This window comes from Halichoeres trimaculatus, unplaced genomic scaffold, assembly GCF_033239565.1.
Source record: "Halichoeres trimaculatus isolate MK-OKI-2021-1 unplaced genomic scaffold, fHalTri1.1 fHalTri1_scaffold_28, whole genome shotgun sequence".
Lineage (NCBI taxonomy): Eukaryota > Metazoa > Chordata > Actinopteri > Labriformes > Labridae > Halichoeres > Halichoeres trimaculatus.
This window is the reverse complement of record NW_027437206.1, coordinates 164,255-187,797: the sequence shown is the minus strand read 5'-3', so window position 1 is coordinate 187,797 and position 23,543 is coordinate 164,255. Positions and strand designations below refer to the sequence as shown.

The 23,543-nt window shown below is 41.5% G+C and overlaps 1 protein-coding gene across 1 annotated transcript; it reads right to left on the bottom strand.

Moving 5' to 3' along the window:
* Window positions 1-2,828: 2,828 nt before the first annotated feature.
* On the bottom strand, window positions 2,829-23,344 carry LOC141786438 (uncharacterized). The gene is made up of 12 exons (XM_074665083.1): window positions 23,270-23,344; window positions 14,576-14,835; window positions 14,334-14,436; window positions 14,135-14,238; window positions 13,768-14,040; window positions 13,535-13,628; window positions 13,307-13,374; window positions 12,986-13,207; window positions 12,759-12,893; window positions 12,611-12,673; window positions 12,419-12,487; window positions 2,829-12,319 (listed from the first exon to the last, which is right to left on the bottom strand). Exons 3-12 carry the CDS (start codon window positions 14,434-14,436, stop codon window positions 3,983-3,985), a joined length of 9,468 nt encoding a protein of 3,155 aa, XP_074521184.1. The 5' UTR covers window positions 14,576-14,835; window positions 23,270-23,344; the 3' UTR covers window positions 2,829-3,982.
* Between the last annotated feature and the right edge of the window lie 199 nt (window positions 23,345-23,543).

The window sequence follows — 23,543 nt, the reverse complement described above, 5'->3', positions numbered from 1 at the left end:
CAAAGCTTTACACATTCTCCCATATATCCCTGGCATAGTTAATTTACAGCAATAAAACAGAAAATCTTTGGTTTATGTTGAGTCTTCAAACCGCTCTTATTTCAAAGTATGGTAGTTAAGGAGCTTTTTTTTCAGCGCAGTAATTGCTGCTCGTCAATTTTCAGGGTTTTTCAGGATTAGTCTGTAGTCAGTAGAAAGTAGGGAATGAGCAAGTGATTTCAGACACAAATGCACATTATTAAGTCTGAGGCTCCTCACAGATCTGCACAACCTGACCTAAGGCCTCCACCCTGTGAGAGGAGGCCACCCATGAGTAGTTTCAAACAAATCCTACAAACATGAAGCACGTCAAACTATGTCTTTTTGGCCATGTCTTCCTGAAGGGAGGACCACTCTCTCTGACAAATGCTTAAACACCTACAGGTAACAAGTATATAAAATTTACATATGTATGCCCACATCCATGTTTTAGAAGTAAAACAATTACCCTGAACACTTTAAATGTGAATTATTCAAATCATAACCATGAAAAATTGACATCTGCAAATTTATGTCCTCATCTCTAAGGTACAATCAAGGTGGAGTAGTGAAAAAATTAAAATTCCCTAACTGTCATGCCTCTTGAACACTAAGAGATACCATAATTATGTCGTTTGGTCATTTGTATGTCCATCTCCTCCCAAACGGGGATCATTCATTAGTAGTACAGAAAACTCTGAACACTTCCCTGTAATATAGCTAAAATATTAACGCATCACATGTAAAACTCAGGAAGTTAAAAGCTTTAGGCCTAAAAATTTACATTTGAAACAAGCAAACTAAAAGGCTTGTCTCTTCTTACTATGATCAAATTGAGCCCCCTAAAAATACCACAATGTGCTCTCTCGCGTCAGCCACAGATACCACTAAAACACAACTAGATGATCAAAAAATGATGTGAAACCAAAATGTCATCTAAAACAGGCAAGCATAAACAGGGCTGTTGCCCTGAGGATTCTGTGATAAATTTTTAACAGAAACAACTAGCACAAACATGTAGTTTTTAAGTCCATGTACTGATGTACTCACAGCTGCAGCTTTACACGTCAGTGTAAGTTTGAGAAGGTCACAGGGCCTCCACTGAATTTTGATCTAGCATGTGAATGCACACTGTTTGTTTGAACGTACTTTTCATAAACAAAAACACTGTACAGTGGAACTTAACACTTATTGTATCCATTGAAATTAAGTCTTTTGTCTCTGGTTGCAGCCTTTTTTTTCTACAACGCTGCAAGTACAGGTGTGAAACAAACATATTGGGTGTGATGAGATTGAATGAATGGGCAAATCTAATTTTAAATGAAACACATTTGTCTGCTTTACTACAGATACTTTTTTTCTCATCCAGGGTTTATGCTGGAATCCTGAGGTTAAATTCAATACCTTTTTAAGACTTTTTAAAAAACCTTTCAAAAAGTCTTCAGACCTTATCGCGACTTTAAGCTGTTGTTAGCAACCAATCTTTAACAGTTGTAGTTTGCATTTTAACATAAATTAGGTAAACTGAGAAGAAATAAAGCTTGAAATAATAAATGAAACAAAAGGCAGGTTAATTGACAGTCCCATTCCCACAAGAAGTAACAGCAGTAATTTAAGGCAAACTTGCAGAAAAAAAACAATTTTATTTCATCATAGTTAAAATTTAGGACGTGCTTGAGATTGTGTCATTTGCTTTCCATCAGCGCTACATACGGACGGCTACTAAACTACAGTACGAACTGTCACAAAATTACAACTTTGCTTGTTGTTATTTAACTTATCTCATAGCGTTGTATCCAGAAGAAAGGTGATTCGATCAAAGAAAATTTGTTCCAAAACAACTGCGATCAGGGGAAGCTTTCTCTAAATCGCAAGAATCCAAGATCCCAGGTCATCAAAACCCTGAGAAATTTTCTCAGGAGCCTTGAGAAACTCATGATCTAAAGAGAAATATTTTGAGATGCTAAAGCTTTTTCTGGATCCTCACGCTGGTCTGTGATAGAGTGATCGTCCAATCACCAGATGTGGTTATTTTTGAAGGTTCAGACCCTGAAAACATTTTCAAACCAGGTGAACTATTTCCGTGGCGGATATATGGAGCTGTCTGTCTGGCGTGTCAGGTTACTTTTTAACAGTCGCAAGGAGAAAAATAAATATTCATGGATATGTTTGGAGTCAAAGCTTGAATACCAATACAATTTAATACCTCATAACATTACCATTAAGACTTTTTCATACTTTTTAAGGGCCTTAATTTCCCCACAACTGATTTAACTTTTAATACTTTTTAAGACCCCGCGGACACCCTGTCATCACGTCAATCACGCTTTCACAACTTTGTAGCTTATGTCTACAACTTTATATTGAAAAAAAAACCACCACTTATAAAATTGGAATCTTACTTATCATAAATAACATCATTTCCTCTATACCCAAGTCATCAAGAACTTTTAAATTTTTCACTAGACTACATTAACAGATTTGTTTTTAAAGAACTCACGTCTGGGTGACTGGTGTAGGACCAAGATAGTAAAATCTCACCTTTTCTCATCCTCACTCAGCTGACACTTAAACGTTTGACCCGCCTACATTACACTGTAAACCAGGAGAACAGTCATCACTCACCTTTGTTTTTTCACACTACATGGAAAACATTTTAAGTTACTATTAACAACATGACAGACCACACTAATGTTTAGCATTATATGGTTTATTTTGAAAAACAGTTTCACATTTAAATGTCTGGTTTGTAGGTCAAATGTATTTCCACATACTTTAATCGTATCTATACATTTTACTGATTTCTCTTTTGAATATGAAAAAGTTAGTCAACATAAAGACTAATAAAACCATAATTTTATTTTACAATTCATCCAACACTTAGGAATCCAAACTTTCATGCTTTTCCTGCTGTCAAACTAACATTAACATATCTTCAATTTCTTTATCTTTAACTTTTCACATTTTAATGTCATGGACATAGATGCTTTGACTACAGTTCATCTCAACGACTCTGGCTGATGACAAAACAAACACGTGTTGCTGCGAATCCAAAAGTCTCTTGCTGCTTCCCCATCCACAGCTCATTGCTGGTGAGGATGTTGGGGATCACTGCAGCACCTTCCACTAGACAGTTTACCTCAGAGACACAAAGATTCATTTTAAGAACAAAATCATCTAAGTTTGTGCACCGTCTGCAAAACTCACTCTAAACACAGATTTACATGACCAGAATGTTGTAATAAGTTTCAGAGGGACAGAGAGAGAGAAAAAACAAAAGACTGAAGGACACAAAAAGGAGGAGACATGGAAAATAACAATAACAATAATAACTATTTCTTTTTAAAGCTGTCCTGTCCTGGCAGTCAGGCATGCAGAATGGGGAGTCTGAGCCTTGTGGTGCCAGAACAGATTTGCTCTTACTTCATGTTCACAAACAAACAGTTTTCATATGAACTGTTGAAAGTGAAGTTATGAAGATTTAACACAACTATACTCAATCATGCACTCAATAACACATATTTTCACTTTAATACATGAAGAAACAGACAGTTAATGAGCAGCAAGCAAAGACTAGCAGCTGAAGATACTAACAACTATGACATACATGATTAACTGAAACGCCTGCCTACATGATCAACATTTAAAAAAAAACCTTTCCTCTTTCACTGAGACATGATTATTTTATGAACAATAACATCATAATTACTATTTACATTTTCAGTTACAGCTATACAAAATTTACACAACGAATGCCTACAACCCTAAAACCTCATAAAAAATAAATATATAAATACAATAAATACACAAATAGAGAAAACAAGCTATTCCTCTTTATACCCCGCAGATAACTAATGCTAATATTTGCACCCTGGCAGAGCGATGTAGCTGTGTTTGACTCAGACAAAGAACTCACACTGCCACTGTGAATCCTTTGTGTGCCTCCTTTGCCAAACCAACCACACTAATCATCATCTAGACTAAACTCTGCATCAAAAAGCTCCTCTAACTCACCTACACTAACATCTACCTGCCCCTGATCATCTTTAACTCTAAAACTACACAGAATTCCTTCATGATCACTGAAGTACGTGGGCATCACTGCACATTCCACATCATACTGTGCTGTTTTCACATAAACATGATCAATCAAAGTCCCCTTTTCTGTGGTTTCCTGTGTTACATGCTGTATAAAACCTTTTGTGCCCATGAATTTACAAATTGATGAGTTTTTCAAGATGTTTTCGTTAAAATCTCCCATTACTACAATTGTGTGACTGATTGGATTCAACCAATCAAGTAACTTCCCCAGATTTTCTTTTAGTACTAAATTTGGGTAACATGGTGGACAATAGATTACAGCCAAAACTATGTTTACTTTTGGAAACAGGCACACCAAACACTCCAGATTCAAATCGGGTACCTGCAGAACATCACAGTCCAATTGGTCTTCACTATACAAACCAACTCCACCATGTTCTAGCTGCTGAAGCTCTAACAATTTGGTGTGACTGCTGCTGCTGCTGTAACACACACCACGAGGACGACTGTGGAAAGTGTAACCTTCAATTTGGACACTGTCCAATGAGGATTGTGCAGTGAGCCACGTTTCTGTGACAGCAATACAGTTAGGCTGTAAATGCTGCGTGCAAGACACCAGATCCACCAAGTGGCGGCTTAAACTTTGAACGTTCATCAGATACACAGAGAAGCTGGGTGCATCTGATGAAGGTTTCTGCTGTCCAATCAAAAATGGAGGCATGCCCTCCAAGGCCTCCCTGATGGCAGTCTTGCTGAAAATGGCCTTCTCATTAAAATCCCTGATGATCAGTCCCGACAAAGCCCTGACTCGACTAAGTGCTACATACGCCTGCCCGGGTGCAAACACCTTCTTAAAACAGACCACAGCCTGGTCCACGGTCAAACCCTGCACTTTGTGTACCGTACACGCCCACGCTAACCTAAGAGGAAACTGAACACGCAAACCCCCCCACTTTGTGGCCTTCTCCTGCTCTGGATCAATAGCAGTAGAATCCCTGCATTCTACTGCTGCATGTACACGCTGTTTCCTCCTCTGTAAGCCAATTCTAGGATCGTCAAATTTAACATAAACTGTTTGAGGAAACTTGTCTTTCACATTCTTAAACTCAATGTGAGTGACTGTGCCACATGCTCCATTGACCAGACCATCCCCGACATCTACATTCTTACACAACATTACGCGCGCGTTCCTCGCTAAACACAGCCGCTCTTGCAAACATGTGTCTGATGCTGCTCTATGATGCCCGGCCATCTTTTCCAATTTGCCTGGTCTGCTACTGTTTTGGTAGTCCTGAGCATCAATAGTGACATAATCAGGACACGAGGCAAAGAGCTGCTGCAGATTGTGCTCAGCTACTTGCATATTTGTCGGGAAAATATGCAAGGCTGAGCTCTCCTCGCCGGTCTCACGTGACTTTAAAATTTGGATGTCCGTTTCTAACAGGGGCGTGTCCTTGGAACGCACTCTCAACCTGTTCAACAACTCAGCAAACACACTATCCTTCTGCCTAACTACCGTTGTGAGCTCCACTACGCTAAAGTTACACCACAGATCCACCCCGATGGGACTGCTATACAGAGGCTTCCCTTTAACAGGAGGCAACTGATAGAAGTCACCAACGGCTATCACGCTCACACCGCCAAAAGGGGAAAAGTCGCCTGTCTGCCTAATCTGCCTCAACCTACCGTGAACATAAGCCAGCAGAATGTGATCAACCATGCTGATTTCGTCGATGATTAGAATTTGCAGGTGACCCAATTCAGCTCTGAGCGAGTTTAGTTTATCTTCACCTAAAGGGGTGTAAGGTAAACTAGCATGTGTTCCGATGCCGAATGTGTGATGAATTGTGGCTGCATTTAAATTGTATGCAGCGATGCCCGTAGGAGCAGTTAACAAAATTGTGACATCATCTGGTTGATGACACAGTGCTGACAGAAGCCTCCCTGCCTCATACTGAATGGCCCTGATTAAATGACTTTTCCCCGTTCCTGCTCCGCCTGTCACAAACACCTGCAGAGGCTCTGGGTTTTTGCCCATCACCTTCTGCAGACACCAATGTCTCACTCTATAGAAAACCGCTAACTGTGTCTCATTCAGAGACCTAACCAGACACAAACCCTCACTACGAGACATGGTGTTTCTGTTCTTCTCTAACCTAACAACCTGTCTAGCAGCACCCATCAAATCAGGAATATTCTCTAAACCTTCCACTAGCTGCTCTCCCTCCATCTCCTCTGCCTGCTGCTGCCTCCTCTCCTCTAGACACTCAACGCGCTCCGCTTCCTGCTCAGGACACAACTCACCCCACACATCCTCATCTACACCACCAAGCAGCTCAGCAATCTCCTGAGCTCGCTCCAAATCCGGACAATCAAACTCAAATTTGGCCCTATTCTCTTCGACCACGGCCTGCACCGAGTGCACGGAGTTGTCCCTGAACCTGACCTCCCCGACCTCATAGAACTGACTGAAGAACTCAAAGCCCTCAGGTTTGAGCTCAGAGTCAGTTCTGTAAGGAAGGAACAACTGCAACAGACTCTGGAAATGAGCCTCCTCCTGCTTCTCTAAGTTAAACCGCATGTACCGAACCACGGCAAACTGAGATCGTGTTCTCCTCAGAATGAAGCCCAAGTTGTTTTTCAGTTCAATCGCATTTTCTGATTTTTCATTCCTGGAGAGAACACGATACTCAGATGCAAACGTCGCCATACACATGTCGCTAAACACGTCGTCGTCGGGCCTGTTCTTAAACCTGTCCACTATGCTAGTCATCCACATGTCATCTGACCGAAGATCATGTGATGACGCCCTCTCCTGCAAAACCCTGAGAGGTAAACTCATCTTGACTATGTTGCTCCCTGTCGGCACAAAGACAACCTTTCGGGAGCATTCCCTCAGATGCATGGACGTTAGCCTATACACTGCCTCCTGGGCGCAGACGTCTCTGTTGTGTAAATATACACTCCCCAGCTTCTTCAAGCTTTCTCTAGCAGAGAGATTTCCTTCTTTGGAAGCTTCTTTTTGGGCATCGCTCAATAAAAGGCCAATTTCTCTCTCTGACTTCGTAATGTACGAAATGATGTAAATGACGACTGCGTAGGCGTCAGTGACAAAGCTAAGGTCCATGTTGGCGTTCCAGCACTTCAACAACTTCTTACTGTACTGGTTCACCCAAACACTGTTTACCTCTCTCCTATACACTACCTTCGTCTTCTTTTCTAAACGCCGATACGCCTGCTCATAGATGTCCTGATTAATGCCCAAACTTGCAAACAACTCATCTACACTTGCAGGAGGCACCTCATTTTCAACAGCTTTCTTAACAGCTGTTAAAATTGCCTCCGCTGTTTCTTTGGGCATCTCGTCCTCGTCGAAACACTTACAGATTGGCATGTTTTTTGAAGCAGATCTCTCCTCTGTGCTATATGCATTTTTACCGTCACATTTGCACTCTTTCTTGTGACAAATAAATGTCCGCTTCGTAGCTGGTTTTGGGAAATTGAAACGACATTTGCTCTTCTTTGACTTTCTACAAGTCTTAGCATGTCGTTTGGAGTGTGTTTGAACCGATGTCACAATGTCCAATAATGTGTCATCGTCAGAGGGCAACTCGCACGAGACGTATTTATCTATAAACGCAACTACCTCCTCATCTGTGTTCTTACCAATTTTGGGGGCGCCCTCGATCCAAAACAAACAGTGAACATGAGGGGAACCGCGCTGCTGAAACTCCACCCTATGAAAGTGATCAGCGATTTTGCCAATTGGTTCAGCGGGAGACATGAGAACTGCTTTCAAAAAACAATGCCATCTGTAATCAAACATCCTCGCAGCTGTCACCGGATTACGACGCAACAACTGACACCTGTCTGCCCACTCCAAATCCTCTACCGTCTGCAATCTGCCTTCCTGCCTCAGGATGCTGGTCAGCAGGTTCTGCCAGCGCATATCAGCAGACGAAAATGAACAAAACCACGTCGGGATCCCTAACTGACGAACGCAAGCCATGACTTCCTTCTGAACGGTCTGCCAAAATGCCGGAGTCCCCCTAATTGGTCTCAGGAACTTAAAACCATCATCAAACTCTAACAACTGCTTCAAAGCCTCCTCATCCTTCAACATACCCTGAGTGATTCGCTGAGACCTCTGACCTACTCTACCCTTACGCAACGCCACAGAAACATTAGACACTACCTGATCTAACTCCGACATGTACTGCGCAAAAAATATGTACTCTACATTATGTGCAAAACGACCGTCTGCATGCATAATCCTATTGTTAAAATAACGCGTAAGCGACAGGTGAGCTGATCGAGTGTCATGAAAGGTTTTATTACCCCGAGGAAACAACACTGGAAAACATTTAGCCTCATTCGTTTGGTCAGAAAGCATCTTCACCGGACAATTTCCCTCTGCAGGCGCAATATTGACTATATCCTCAAAATACTGATCTAATGCTTCCTGACCAATATCAACAGGCATAAGACAAGTGTCCTGAAACATGCAGTGCTGCTGCCTGTCATGTAACATTTCATCTTGTATTATGTCTGAAGCTTCCTCTACATCTCCCTCAACAAACTCAGCCTGTGCTCTAACCTGATCAGCTCCTTGAGCACTAACCTCACCTTGTTCTGCAACAGCCTGTTCAGAAACAGCCTCTTCCTCACCAGAATCTGCTTCTTCCCTCTCTTCATCCTCTACTCTACAAAACTCATTAACCCAGTCTTCATTAAACTCTATATCTGCATAAAGGGCATTGGTCCTCTTTAAATAATCTAGCGCCTGTCTTACACGCAAAGTATCTACAAACTGATATTCGTAATACCCTTTATATGTCAGTTTACGCTTCAGCTTAACCTGTACTAACGACCCCTCCATACTGGACCGGGGCAACACACGAGTCGACTGCACGATGTCGGCTGGAACACATGTCACAGGTCCATGTACCCCGTTCTGCCCCCCTTTCGGCAGTGCCAACATCTTCATAAACGGAATATGCAACGCTATCAAATGCTGCTCTAAGCTATTCAGGCATCCCAGTTCAGGTGGAATGGGATCCAGCTCCAGGTTATTGATCCAGCATTCAGCTGGCATCTCACCTTTACTAATCTTACCCTGACAGGAGTGACAAATCCACAGCTGACCTCTAGAAACTGCCAATTGACACGGCACAACACACCCTTCATTACACTGATGCAGGAAACACTCACTGACACACTCCTCAGCAAGTTCAGCTGTTCTGCTGGTTCTGCTGTAGGCGTTCCTATCACAACTAACAACCTGATTTCTAAACAATAACCTGTGACAAACACAGCAGACAAAATCAGGTCCATCTTTAACCTGCTCTAAAAACTCATTCATAACAAAACAAAAGTTTTTAGACTGCTCTACCCTCTGTTTCCTGCTCAGCCTAACACGACCAATAACCCGCTGCCTGTGCTCTAAACTACCGTACTGACTCTTACTTGATTTCCTTCTTCTGTGTTTAACTTTCTCCCTATGCTCCTCACTACCCCTGTATTTAACCATTATCCTGTCTATAACTTTCTCCCTATGCTCCTCACTACCCCTGTATTTAACCATTATCCTGTCTATAACTTTCTCCCTATGCTCCTCACTACCCCTGTATTTAACCATTATCCTGTCTATAACTTTCTCCCTATGCTCCTCACTACCCCTGTATTTAACCATTATCCTGTCTATAACTTTCTCCCTATGCTCCTCACTACTCCTGTATTTAGCCATAACCCTGTCTATAACTTTCTCCCTATGCTCAACACTCCCCCTATATTGTGCCCTACGCTCTGCTTTAACCCTATCTCTATGCTCAGCACTCTTTCTATACTTGCCTACACTCATTCCTTTAACCCTCTCTCTGTGTGACTCATCTTCACTGTACTTTTCAACACTTTTTAACTTTTTCTGTTCCCTATAAATCTCATTTTCTTCATATCTCTGTCTAAACCTCAACTGACATCTCTTCCTAAGCAACTTTGTTTTAGTTTTCTGTGCCCACTCCTTACGCCTGATATACTGCGATGATATGGACCGCCTACCTGACTCTACTTTCTTAGCACCTACAGCCTCTTCATTATCTAAACCCAAATCTGAAATTTCAATGGCCTCACTGCACCAAAGTGCTGTTTCCTCCCTCCCTACACCTTCCTGACATCTAGCCCTAAAGCTGTAACCTGAAACCTCACTGACTTTACAATAATCATAACAACTCTGCAGTCCAGGCTCATAAACACAAACTACATTCTCAAAATGGTTCCCTGAGACATTCTCTAAATAAATGCACTCTGCCGACAAACACGCACTGCTACAGCTGTACTTGAGCCAACGGCCATCATAAAACGTACAAACACTAACGCCTAACATATCTGCTGTAGCCTGAATTTCCACCTCTGAGGCCCAAGAATTAACACTTGCCATCCTGGACTGCTGAATGTACTCGGACACTGAAGAATACTCACTCCTAATCAAACTAGAATAATGACTACCGTTTCTCTGGAGATGTTTGCAAACAGCAAGCCTAACTCTACGATGGTGCTTCTGAGAACCACTCACAGCCTGAGAGATGGCTCTGAAGAAGCAGTTACCATCGGCCACGATCCTCTCATTTCTACATGGTACCCCTAACAAACCAACACGCGTGGACGCCGGTCCACCAGTCTTCACAAACTCTAAGTTAAAGCTACTGCACACAGCCTTGCAGACATCTACACTGAGAGGATGGAAGACTAACTCTGCATTTTTAACGGTACCTACAAACTCTACATCTAAATTTGCGTCGCCAACATCAAAGCGCTTGGATTTCTTTGACACACGAGGGCCAGAAGCAATCCTACGCTTCTCTGCTGCTGAGACACTGCTAACTTCACTAGCTAAAGACGCTCCTGAAGACGCTGGACTGTCATCAAGACTAACACAAACCTCAGGCTCGCAACTGCCTTCAGAAGCCACATCGCTCAACCTGCCCTCACTGACTACACTAGGCTCTGGTGTTGGAGCATTGTTCACCTCAGTGACCCGCCTCTCCACGGAAACACCAGACAGCACTGGACTGACATCTGCGTAAGCACTAAGACCAAGCGGAGGGAAATCTTCATCATACCTAAAACGAAAGCCGGATCGTCTTGATTTCTTCGACCAACAAGTGTCAGAAGAAATGCCCCACATACTGCCACCAGTAACGCTCGGTCCTGCCGGTGAGCCGCTGCTCACCACACTGGCATAAGACCGCAGAGAAATGCCTGACAGTGCTGGACTAACATCTGAACTGACACAACGCTCAGACACAACACTACACTCTGGTGCTGGAGCAGCAGTCACCCCTGTGACCCTACCCTCCACAGAAACACCAGGCAGCACTGGACTTGCACCCACATGGACAGTGATGCCACACAGTTCAAAGAGCTTCTCCCTTGAACTGAGACTGTCGGCCAAGCGACAGATGTAGTGGTGCAGGTCATCCAGGCATGCAAAATGCAAAACCACGCTTGTACCGTTAAAGTGTAACAAGCCCTCGTTACCCCGTGAGTGACTGTCCACCACAGCAAACCGTCCATCCTCACAGATGATGGCAGAAGTGTTGCCACACATCGTCAGAAGACCTGTGTGGTACTGACCGAAGATCCTGTTCAGTCCGTCACGCAAACTGATGAACACACCGCTGTCGATGTGTTCACCCTCGGTCACGCCGACATCACCGAACGCCGAGTCGCCAAAAACAAAGCGAACCACCGCATCATCAATCATCAACCGCTGAGGCAAATCTGGGACAGAGAGCAGATTTGTCACGTGGTTGAAGATGCCTCGATCGCGCAAATTACTGTACAACTCGTCGCCGCAAATCACCGCGCGATCAAGCTGACGTCTGTCCCAGGAAAAAACACTGCTCAGCGTGTGTTTGGCTAAGCTGACCAAAGCTATAGCCATACACTGCTGTCCTCCGTAAAAAAAGCGCTCGTCAGCCTGATGAAACGACCCGCGCACAACCCTGACTGGCCTCCCAGCTCTGCTAGCCTCTGCTGCTACATCACTACTGTCACAATCTAACCCAGCATCAGAAACACAAGCAGAAGAAAAAGAGTGGTCCTTAGCTTTGCTGATCTTCTGGGGCCTCTGGGTTCCCTCGGCGACAGCAGGGCACGGTGCAGCCACCTCCTCCGCGACGACCTGCGGCACCTCGGACTCCAGCGATGTCTCCTCCACGACGACCTCCGGGACCACGGACTCCTGGGCTGCTGCCTCCGCCTGACACAAATCAAAAATTCAGTTTAACTGCATGACAAACCAGGAAAAATGCAGGTGTAAAAACAATAAGTCATATAATATGTTCAAACAAAAACACACCTGGCGCTGGACCGGACTGGGGCCGGAGGCAGACTCTGTCTCCTGGGCAGGTGAAGGTGTTGCCGCCACCTATAAAGAACAGGAAAACATGAAAAAAAAAAAAAAAAAAAAATCAAGTCGCAACTCTTATCAAAACATGTGTCACAATGCATTGGTCACTCTTCAAAACGAACAAAAAAGAAAAAAACACACCTGCCGCTTTCCTCCACTGCGCTTCTTGGCAACACCTCGTGGCCGACGCTTCGCACGCGAAGCCTAGAGGAAGAAAAAGAAACTTTATAACAGCTGTTTACCACTTGTGTTCTCAACTATTTAGACATATGACTTGTGTGCACTTTACCTGGCCAGCTGGTGGCTCAGCGATGCAGCCGGAGCCAGAAGAAGGACTGACCTTCTCCATGGCATCCAACATGTCACCGCTGAACCACACAGGGTTGGGCGGGATGACAGGCCGAACCACAGCAGGTGTTCCGGCCTTCAAAACAAAAAACAAACATTGTTTTAAAAAAAACTTCACATGCAGGCTTTGCACAAACTTCTACACACTCAATCAGAAAAACACTTTACCTTGTCCTCCTTTCCAACCACAGTCCACTCCCAGGGGTCGCTGTGACGGGTCACGGGGAGGTGACCTGTCACAACTAGCCTGGGAGACACCGTGGCACGCGGCGATGTCCGGCGGGACACCGCGGGCGTGGGCGAGGGCGGACGCTGGGTCAGCTGCTGGACAGCAGCGTTCCACAGCAGATCCACCAGCACAGGGGTCCCATCGGTGTCGCTGAGGTGCACCTGAAAAACAGTCAGACACAGCAGACATTTCACCTTGTTAGCTGGATGTTTTCTTTGGTGTCACATAAAGCGTCGTGTAAATTTTAGGACAGTACTTACGCCGTCGGGGCACCACAGCTCCAACCGATGGAGGGGGAGGTGCTCAGCCACAGACACGTAAGGGAAACCTGAAATAAGTGTCACAAACCACACACAAAAAAATACTTAAATACTTGAAGTAAACATTAACACATGCATTTACATGTACATGTCCATCCATGCATGCGGTCACACAAATATAAAATTCTCAAATCTCAGATTTTGCAGAAAAACTCGATTGAAACGTACCCATGCGTGCTGCGACTCGGTGGAATTCCTGACGCAGCGCCAACTGCAGGCCCGGGTGGATGTTCAGGCGTGGAGGGAAGTCCAGCACGAACACCTTACAGAAAAAAAACCTTTGTCATCAGATCGCATTCATTTCTCTAAAATAAGTGCATGACAATACAAAGGCTGCTCACAGCAGCTTTGCTGACACAAAACCAAATGGTGAGCAACAAAAACTTGAAACAAACACACACCTTGGGCCAGCGGCTGGCGATGGAGGTCAGGAGAGCACCGAAGTCCAACGCTGCCTCGCCAACCGTCCGGCTGGCCGTGAGGTTGTTGCTCGGGGCGAGCACGCAGACGGCGTCGGGGGTCCACGGGACGTCTGCGTGCAGGGCCTCTGTCCTCAGCTCGGCTGCCGATGCACCTGGAACAGACAGAAAAGCAAAGGACAGAGAACCTACCGGCATGGGCACGAAGCCGTCCACCATGGCCCGGAGGTGGGAGTCTCCGACGACGAACACCAGCTGCAAAAACACAGACGTTCTTTAACAACAGAGAAACCTACCAACAGACACCTTACTCGCTGCAATTTTTCGATGAATTAAACAAAAATCATACCTTCTGGTCCGGACGATGCGCTGGAGTGACCAACTTGCGGCTCCGGTGGGTCAGTGCAGAGGTTGGCCATCTCCGCGTTTGGTGGCGGTACCCGGTACCGCGGCCTGTAAAGGACATTGAAGTTTGTCAGAACATCATTAAGGGACATTACATCCAAACCATATCAGTGAACATTCTGAAATGAAAGTTTGACACATACGAGCAACGAACTCGGGGACAGGCTCGAGGGCAGTCCAGGGGTGGTCCTCTGCCCTCTTCCTCTTCAAGGCCAACGCCCTCCGATGGCCTTTCGCTCTAGGCATCTGAACAGGAAGATTAAAGAGAAATTTTTGAGTCCACGCTCACAGAGAAAACACCAGTCAATCTGTGCCAATCATACTCACAAGGCTTCACATAGCAACGCTTCACCTAACATTACAATGTAGAAATGTTTTAACTCACCTTGGCTGAGGGCAAGTGTGTGTGTGTCTGTGTGTGTGAGTGTGTGACTGTGTGTGTCTGCCTGAGTGAATGTGTATAAAATCAATTAAAGTGTGTGCAGATTAGCAGTTACTCTAGGTGTGTGTCGGTTTAAAGAGATGTATAAGTGTCAAGATGTGTGTGTCCTGGATCAAAAGATCGCAGAAATGCAGCAGTCTCAGTCGCAGTCAGTCTCCAAAGCACAGGTGAGCACAGGGAAGCAAATCACACAGCCAAGGAATCTGCAAATTAATACCATTTAAGAGTAATCAAGATAATTGTAGGAGAAAAAAGCAACAAAAAGTGTATGCAAAATGTATTAAAACATGCACCAAAAAGCACAGGAGAGTACTGAAGGAAAAAAGCCACAAAAATGCATGCACATGTAATCTATACATTAAGATCATGCCAGGAAAACCACACAACACAACTTTAAAATGTCCTAAACAATCACTTTATTCACTCACACATTATTGATCTATAACCCTCACAAAATGCCAGTAAGCTCAGGCCTGCTAACCAGGACAGATACACAACTGATGAACAGCTTAAACTAAGATTAAAACATTGGCAGACAAACCTCACACATACTCTCACACAACAATAAGTCTTTTCTCTCAGCAAAAAAGGAGCAAAAAGATACAGCTAACGTTGCTATCAAGTAGCTTTCACAGAAAAAAAAAGGCTGAAACAGCACAGCTATAACTTTAAAGCACATATCAAACCAAGTAATAATCTACAAAATGTATTCAAAATGCAGCAAAAAAGCACAGGAGAGAATAAGATCACGCAGCTGAGAATTTTGCAAATCAATACCATTGAAGATTAATCAAGTTTATTGTGGGAAAATAAAAAGCTACAAAAAATGCCAATCTAGTCTACACATTTAGATCAAGCCAGGAATGCCACAAAACACAACTTTAAAGGACCAAAACAAGCACTTCAATCACTCACACATTATGTATTTTTAACCCTCACAAATTGCCATGAAGATCTGGCCTGCTTACCAGGACAGATACACAACTGATTAACAGCTTAAACTAAGATGAACAACATTGGAAGACAAACCTCACACACACTCTCAAACAATATGTATTTTTTTATCAGAAATACCCAAAAAGAGGAAGAGCTACATAATGTGGCTGACAAGTAGCTATCACAGGAAAAAAGGCCGACACAGCGTAGCTATATCTACAACCTTAAAGCACCTATCACACCAAGTAATAGTTTTTCAACATATATATTTAAAATGCATGAACAAAGCACAGGAGAGCATTGGAGCACACAGCCAAGGAATTTTCAAATACCATTTAAGAGTAATCAAGATCATTTTTGGGGGAAAAAAGCCACAAAAAATGCACGCAAACCTTATCTACACATTTAGATCATGCCAGGAATCCCACAAAACACAACTTTAAAGGACCCAAACAATCACTTTTATCACTCACACATTATGGATCTTTAACCCTCACAAAATGCCAGTAAGCTCTGGCCTGCTTACCAGAACACACACACAACAGATTAACAGCTTAAACTAAGATGAACAAGCCACATAATGTGGCTAACAAGTGGCTTTCACAGAAAAAAAAGCCAACATAGTATAGCTATATCTACAACCTGAAAGCACATATCAAACCAGGTCATAATCTTCAAAATATATTCAAAATGCAGCAAAAAGCACAATAGAGCATAAGATCACACAGCCAAGAAATTTGCTAATCACTACCATTTAAAAGTAAGCAAGATTATAGTGGGAGAATAAAAAGCCACAAAACACAACATTAAAGCACCCAAACAATCACTTTCATCACTCACACATAATGGATCTTTAACCCTTACAAAATGCCAGTGAGCTCTGGCCTGCTAACCAGGAAGGATACACAACTGGTTAACAGCTTAAACTTAATTGAACAAGCTACATAAATTGGCCAACAAGTAGCTATCACAGGGAAAAAGGCTGGCGTGGAATAGCTATATCTAAAACCTTAAAGCACATATCACACCAAGTAATAACCTTCAACATATATTTAAAATGCACCAAAAAGCACAGGAGAGTACTGAAGAGCTCACAGCTAAGGAATCTCCAAATCAATTCCATTTAAGAGTAGGCAAGATTATAGTAGGAGAAAAAAGCCATCAAAAATGGATGCAAATCTAATCTAAACATTAAAAGCATGCCAGGAATGCAACAAAACACAACTTTAAAAGTCCCAAACAATCACTTTAATCACTCACACATTATGGATCTATAACCATCACAAAATGCCAGTCAGCTCTGGCCTGCTGACCAGGACAGATACACAACTAATCAACAACTTGGACAAACAACAACATAGGCAGACAAACCTCACACACACAATAAGTCTTTTCTCTCAGCATGACCCAAAAAAAGAGCAAAAAGCTACAGCTAACATGGCTAACAAGTAGCTTTCACAGAAAAAAAAGGCTGACGCAGGATAGCTATATCTAAAACCTTAAAGCACATATCACACCAAGTAATATTCTTAAAAATGAATTCAAGATGCAGCAAAAAAGCTCAGGAGAGTACATTAGAGCGCACAGCTGAGGAATCTTCAAACGATACCATTAAAGAGTAATCAAGATTATTGTAGGAAATAAAAAGCGATCAAAAATTCCAATTTAATCTACACATTAATATTAGGGCTGCACGATTATCGCAATCGCAATGTCAGCACATGCAATTACGTAATCGCAAAAGAGGATATCGCAATCGCAATGTCAGCACATGCAATTCAGATTTTTCTCCATGATAACCAAGCAAATCTGTAGACTCATCATGACACAACCTTTTTTATTAAATCGCAAGCACAATCGCAATCGCAATATTTTCCACCTAATCGCAAATCGCACCTTTTCCCCAAATCGTGCAGCTCTAATTAAGATCAAGCCAGGAATGCCACAAAACACAACTTTAAAAGTCCTAAACAATCACTTTAATCACTCACACATTATGGATCTATAACCCTCACAAAATGCCAGTCGGCTCTCGCCTGCTAACCAGGACAGATACACAACTGATCAACAACTTGGACAAACAACAACATAGGCAGAGAAACCTCACACACACAATAAGTCTTTTCTCTCAGCATGACCCAAAAAAGGAGCAAAAAGCTACAGCTAACATGGCTAACAAGTAGCTTTCACAGCAAAAAAAAGGCTGACGCAGCATAGCTATATCTAAAACCTTAAAGAACATATCACACCAAGTAATATTCTTCAAAATGAATTCAAGATGCACCAAAAAAGCTCAGGAGAGTACAGTAGAGCGCACAGCTAAGGAATCTTCAAACGATACCATTAAAGAGTAATCAGGATTATTGTAGGAAAATAAAAAGCCATCAAAAATGCCAATTTAATCTACACATTAAGATCAAGCCAGGAATGCCACAAAACACAACTTTAACAGTCCTAAACAATCACTTTAATCACTCACACATCATGGATCTATAACCCTCACAAAATGCCACTAAGCTCTGGCCTGCTAACCAGGACAGATACACATCTGATCAACAGCTCAAGCTAAGATTTAAAACAAAGGCAGACAAACCTCACACACACACTCACACAATAAGTCTTTTCTCTCAGCATGACCCAAACAAGGAGCAAAAAGCTACAGCTAACGTGGCTCACAAGAAGCTAACACAGGGAAAAAGGCGGACACATCATAGCTTTGTCTCAAACCTAAAAGCACACATCATACTTAGTAATAATATTCAATATGTATTCAAAATGCCCCAATAAAAAACACAGGAGAGCATAAGATCACACAGCCAAGAAATTTGCAAATCAATACCATTAAAGAGTAATCAAGATTATAGTAGAAGAAAAAAAGCAATCAAAAAATGCATGTACATGTAATCAATATGTATCTTTTATCAGAATTACCCAAAAAAGAGCAAAAATATATAGGTAACATGGCTAGCAAGTAGCTTTCACAGAAAAAAAAAGTCTGACACAGCGCAGCTATATCTATAACCTTAAAGCACATATCACACCAAGTAATAATATTCAAAATGCACCAAAAGCACAGGACAGTATAAGATCACACAGCAAAGAAATTTTCAAATCAGTACTATTTCAGAGTAATCAAGATTATTGTGAGGTATAAAAAGCCACAAAAAATGCATGCAAATGTAATCTACACATTTAGATCTTGCCAGGAATGCCACAAAACACAACTTTAAAGGACCCAAACAACCACTTCAATCACTCACACATTATGGATCTTTAACCCTCACAAAATGCCAGTCAGCTCTGGCCTGCTAACCAGGACAGATACACAACTGATCAACAGCTGAAATAAACATTTAAAACAAAGGCAGAAAAACCCCCCACACACACTCACACAATAAGTCTTTTCTCTCAGCATGACCCAAAAAAGGAGCAAAAACTACAGCTAACTTGGCTAACAAGTAGCTATCACAGGGAAAAAGGCTGGCGTGGAATAGCTATATCTAAAACCTTAAAGCACATATCACACCAAGTTAAAAACTTCAACATATATTTAAAATGCACCAAATAGCACAGGAGAGTACTGAAGAGCACACAGCTAAGGAATCTCCAAATCAATTCCATTTCAGAGTAGGCAAGATTATGGTAGGAGAGAAAAGCCATCAAAAATGCATGCAAATGTAATCTGTAGATTTACATCATGCCAGGAATGCCACAAAACACAACTTTAAAAGTCCCAAACAATCACTTTAATCACTCACACATTATGGATCTATAACCCTCACAAAATGCCAGTCAGCTCTCGCCTGCTAACCAGGACAGATACACAACTAATCAACAACTTGGACAAACAACAACATAGGCAGACAAACCTCTAACACACACACTCACACAAAAAGTCTTTTCTCTCAGCATGACCCAAAAAAGGAGCAAAAAGCTACAGCTAACGTGGCTAACAAGTAGCTTTCACAGGAAAAAAAGGCTGACGCAGCATAGCTATATCTAAAACCTTAAAGCACATATCACACCAAGTAATATTCTTCAAAATGAATTCAAGATGCACCAAAAAAGCTCAGGAGAGTACAGTAGAGCGCACAGCTAAGGAATCTTCAAACAATACCATTAAAGAGTAATCAGGATAATTGTAGGAAAATAAAAGCCATAAAAAATGCCAATTTAATTGACACATTAAGATCTTGCCAGGAATGCCACAAAACACAACTTTTAAAGACCTAAACAATCACTTTAATCACTCACACATCATGGATCAAAACTTCAACAAAATGCCAGTAAGCTCTGGCCTGCTAACCAGGAAAGATACACAACTGATCAACAGCTCAAACTAAGATTTAAAACAAAAGCAGACAAACCTCACACACACACTCACACAATAAGTCTTTTCTCTCAGCATGACTTAAAAAAACAGCCAAAAGCTCCAGCTAACGTGGCTAACAAGAAGCTAACACAGGGAAAAAGGCAGACCCATCATAGCTTTGTTTTAAACCTAAAAGCACATATCACACTTACTAATGATCTTCAAAATGTTTTTTAAAATGCACCAATCAAAAGCACAGAGGAGCGTAAGATCACACAGCCAAGAAATTTGCAAATCAATACCATTAAAGAGTAATCAAGATTATAGTAGAAGAAAAAAAGCCATCAAAAATGCATGCACATGTAATCAAAATGTATCTTTTATCAGAACTACCCAAAAAAGAGCAAAAATATATAGGCAACATGGCTAGCAAGTAGCTTTTACAGAAAAAAAAGGCTGACGCAGCGCAGCTATATCTAAAACCTTAAAGCACATATCACACCAAGTAATAATATTCAAAATGCACAAAAAAAAGCACAGGACAGTATAAGATCACACAGCAAAGAAATTTTCAAATCAATACTATTTCAGAGTAATCAAGATTAATATGATAAAGAGCCACAAAAAATCCATGCATATGTCATCTACACAATAAGATCATGCCAGGAATGCCACAAAGCACAACTTTAGAAGACCCAAACAATCAATAAAATCACACACACACATTATGGATCTTTAACCCTCACGAAATGCCAGTATGCTCTGGCCTGCTACCCAGGACGGATACACAACTGATCAACAGCTCAAGCTAAGATTTAAAACAAAGGCAGAAAAACCTCACACACACACTCACACAATAAGTCTTTTCTCTCAGCATTACCCAAACAAGGAGAAAAAAGCTACAGCCAAAGTGGCTAACAAGTAGCTTTCACAGAAAAAAAAGGCTGACACAGCGCAGCTATATCTAAAACCTTAAAGCACATATCACACCAAGTAATAATCTTCAAAATGTATTCAAAATGCCCCAATAAAAAGCACAGGAGAGCATAAGATCACACAGCTAAGGAATCTTCAAATCAATACTATTTAAGAGTAATCAAGATTATGGTAGGAGAAAAAAAGCCACAAAAACAGCATGCTGTCATTTTCTAAACACAAATGCTGAATGTTGAATTTCAGAGCCCATAACCTCTAACTCTAAGGGCAACAGTCCTATTAATGACCTCTGTTCACTGAATAAAAATGTGAAAAAGCAGGACAAAGAAGACAATACTTCCACATTTAAAAATTTTAAGTTTGAACGTAAACAAACAGAGCCCTAGCCTGCCCTCTGAGAGTTCCACTTCTATTTGGAACCTCTGTCAAGAGTTCCAGAAGCCTAAGCTCAAATCCTTATGACATATTAATTTCACAAATTTGAAAGTAAACAGGCACAACAAAGAAGAAGGTTTCCATGGTGACAAATCATTGAATATTCATTTATTAGTTTATTACTACTATCATTAATAATTTATATTAATATCAACTTGTTATTTCATATTTCAATATCCTGTGTTCACTCTTTAAAAACATTTTTCCTACTGTTAAACAAGACTACAACACTACAGGAATATTAAAGCCACAAAAACAGCATGCTGTCATCATTCTCTAAACACAAATGCTGAATGTTGAAATTCAGAGCCCATATCCTCTTACCCTAAGAGCAACAGTCCTATTTATGACCTCTGTTCACTGAATAAGGACACTGCATAGCCATATCTACAATCTTTAAGCACATATCACACCAAGTAATAATCTTCAAAATGTTTTCAAAATGCACCAAAAATGTTTCATAATGTCTAAAATACATATATTTAATTTATTTTGAAGCCAATCATTGTACTTGGAGGTAACAAGCATTTCTCTCAGTATTACAGAAAAGCAACACACCAACCAACCAAGTAAAACTCATAAAAATCTTGTTAAATTCACCAAAAAAGTACCCAAGTATCTTAAATATATATCTTAATTGTGTTAAGGGGAGACTTTCTAGCATTTCTTTCAATATTAAACAAAACCAAGCACTGAGCAGGCCGAGGCTGGCACACCATGGTGGCTAACTAGTAGCTATGACACAGCATTATTAAACCTAAACCCACAAAGCAAATATCACACCAAGCAATACTCTCCAAAATGCACCAAAAATGTTTCATAGCATCTAAAATTCATATATTTGATTAGTTTAGAAGCCAATTATTGTACTTGGGTTTAGGAATATCAAGCACTTGTCTTAATACAACAGAGCAGGCTAACGTGGCTAACACAAAGCAATTATTGAACAAAGGCCGAGCTTACATTAGCATATGTATGCACACAACTTTTGCCAACCGAGTAAAAGCCATCAAAATGTATTCAAAATGTACCAAAAATGTACAATTCTTTCATCAATATATATATTTTATTTGTTTAAAGGGTAACCACTGCACCATGATCGAAGTTCATCGAGTATGTGTTAACATGACACAAAAGACAGCACAGAGTAGCTAGCGTGCTAACACAAAGGCTGAATGCAGATCAAAGGCTGAGATTTCCATAACATTAGCATACGTTTAGCGTCGGAGCACCAACCACAAATGCTAACTAAAAGTCATCAAAATGTTCTTCAAATTCACCACAAATGTAACATAATATCTACCATATATAAAACTTATTTAATTTAGGACAATTATCGTCTTTGGAGCAAAGACTACCGAGCATTTCTCTCAACAGGACACAAAGCCACACACGGAGCAGGCCTCGCTAGCGGGCTAACACGCACAAAGGCTGAGATTTCAATAACATTAGCATACGTTTAGCGTCGGAGCACCAACCACAAATGCTAACTAAAAGTCATCAAAATGTTCTTCAAATTCACCACAAATGTAACATAATATCTTACATATATAAAACTTATTTAATTTAGGACAATTATCGTCTTTGGAGTAAAGACTACAGAGCATTTCTCTCAACAGGACACAAAACCACACACGGAGCAGGCCGCGCTAGCGGGCTAACAGAACAAAGGCTGAGATTTCCATAACATTAGCATACGTCTTGCATTGAAGCACCACCCACAAATGCTGATAAAAAGTCATCAAAATGTACTCAAAATGCGCCAAAAATGTATCACACTATCTTAATTATGTATATCTTATTTGATAGGAAGGCTAACATCGTTTCACTATCAAAGTAGTTCAGAAAACACACCTCACAGAAGCTTCTAGAAAGTTTTAAATCTCACCGCAGAGCAGCAAAATCTTACTTATACATGATAGCGTTCTTTCATTCCACCTTAAATCACGTTTAACATTGCTCAGGTTCAACACAACATATGCTTACATCAAATTAAGAGACAACGAAATGGGTCTTACCTCCAGAGTCTGTGAGAAGAACGCCAGATCGATCGTTTTATACCCCGCTGGTACCTCACGTCACTCTGGCGTACATCCCCCTTCGGCAGAAGAGGCAGCAGAGAATGCTACCATTAGCTGTGCATTCTAATCACATTGACATTGAATGATACCACACAAAATGTAATTGAACATAACCGAATCGTTTAATCATGCATTTAACGCAACTGTAGTGTTTTTAACGTCTTTGGAGTCAGCTATAACGAATAACAAAGCACCACATCTACAGTATTTG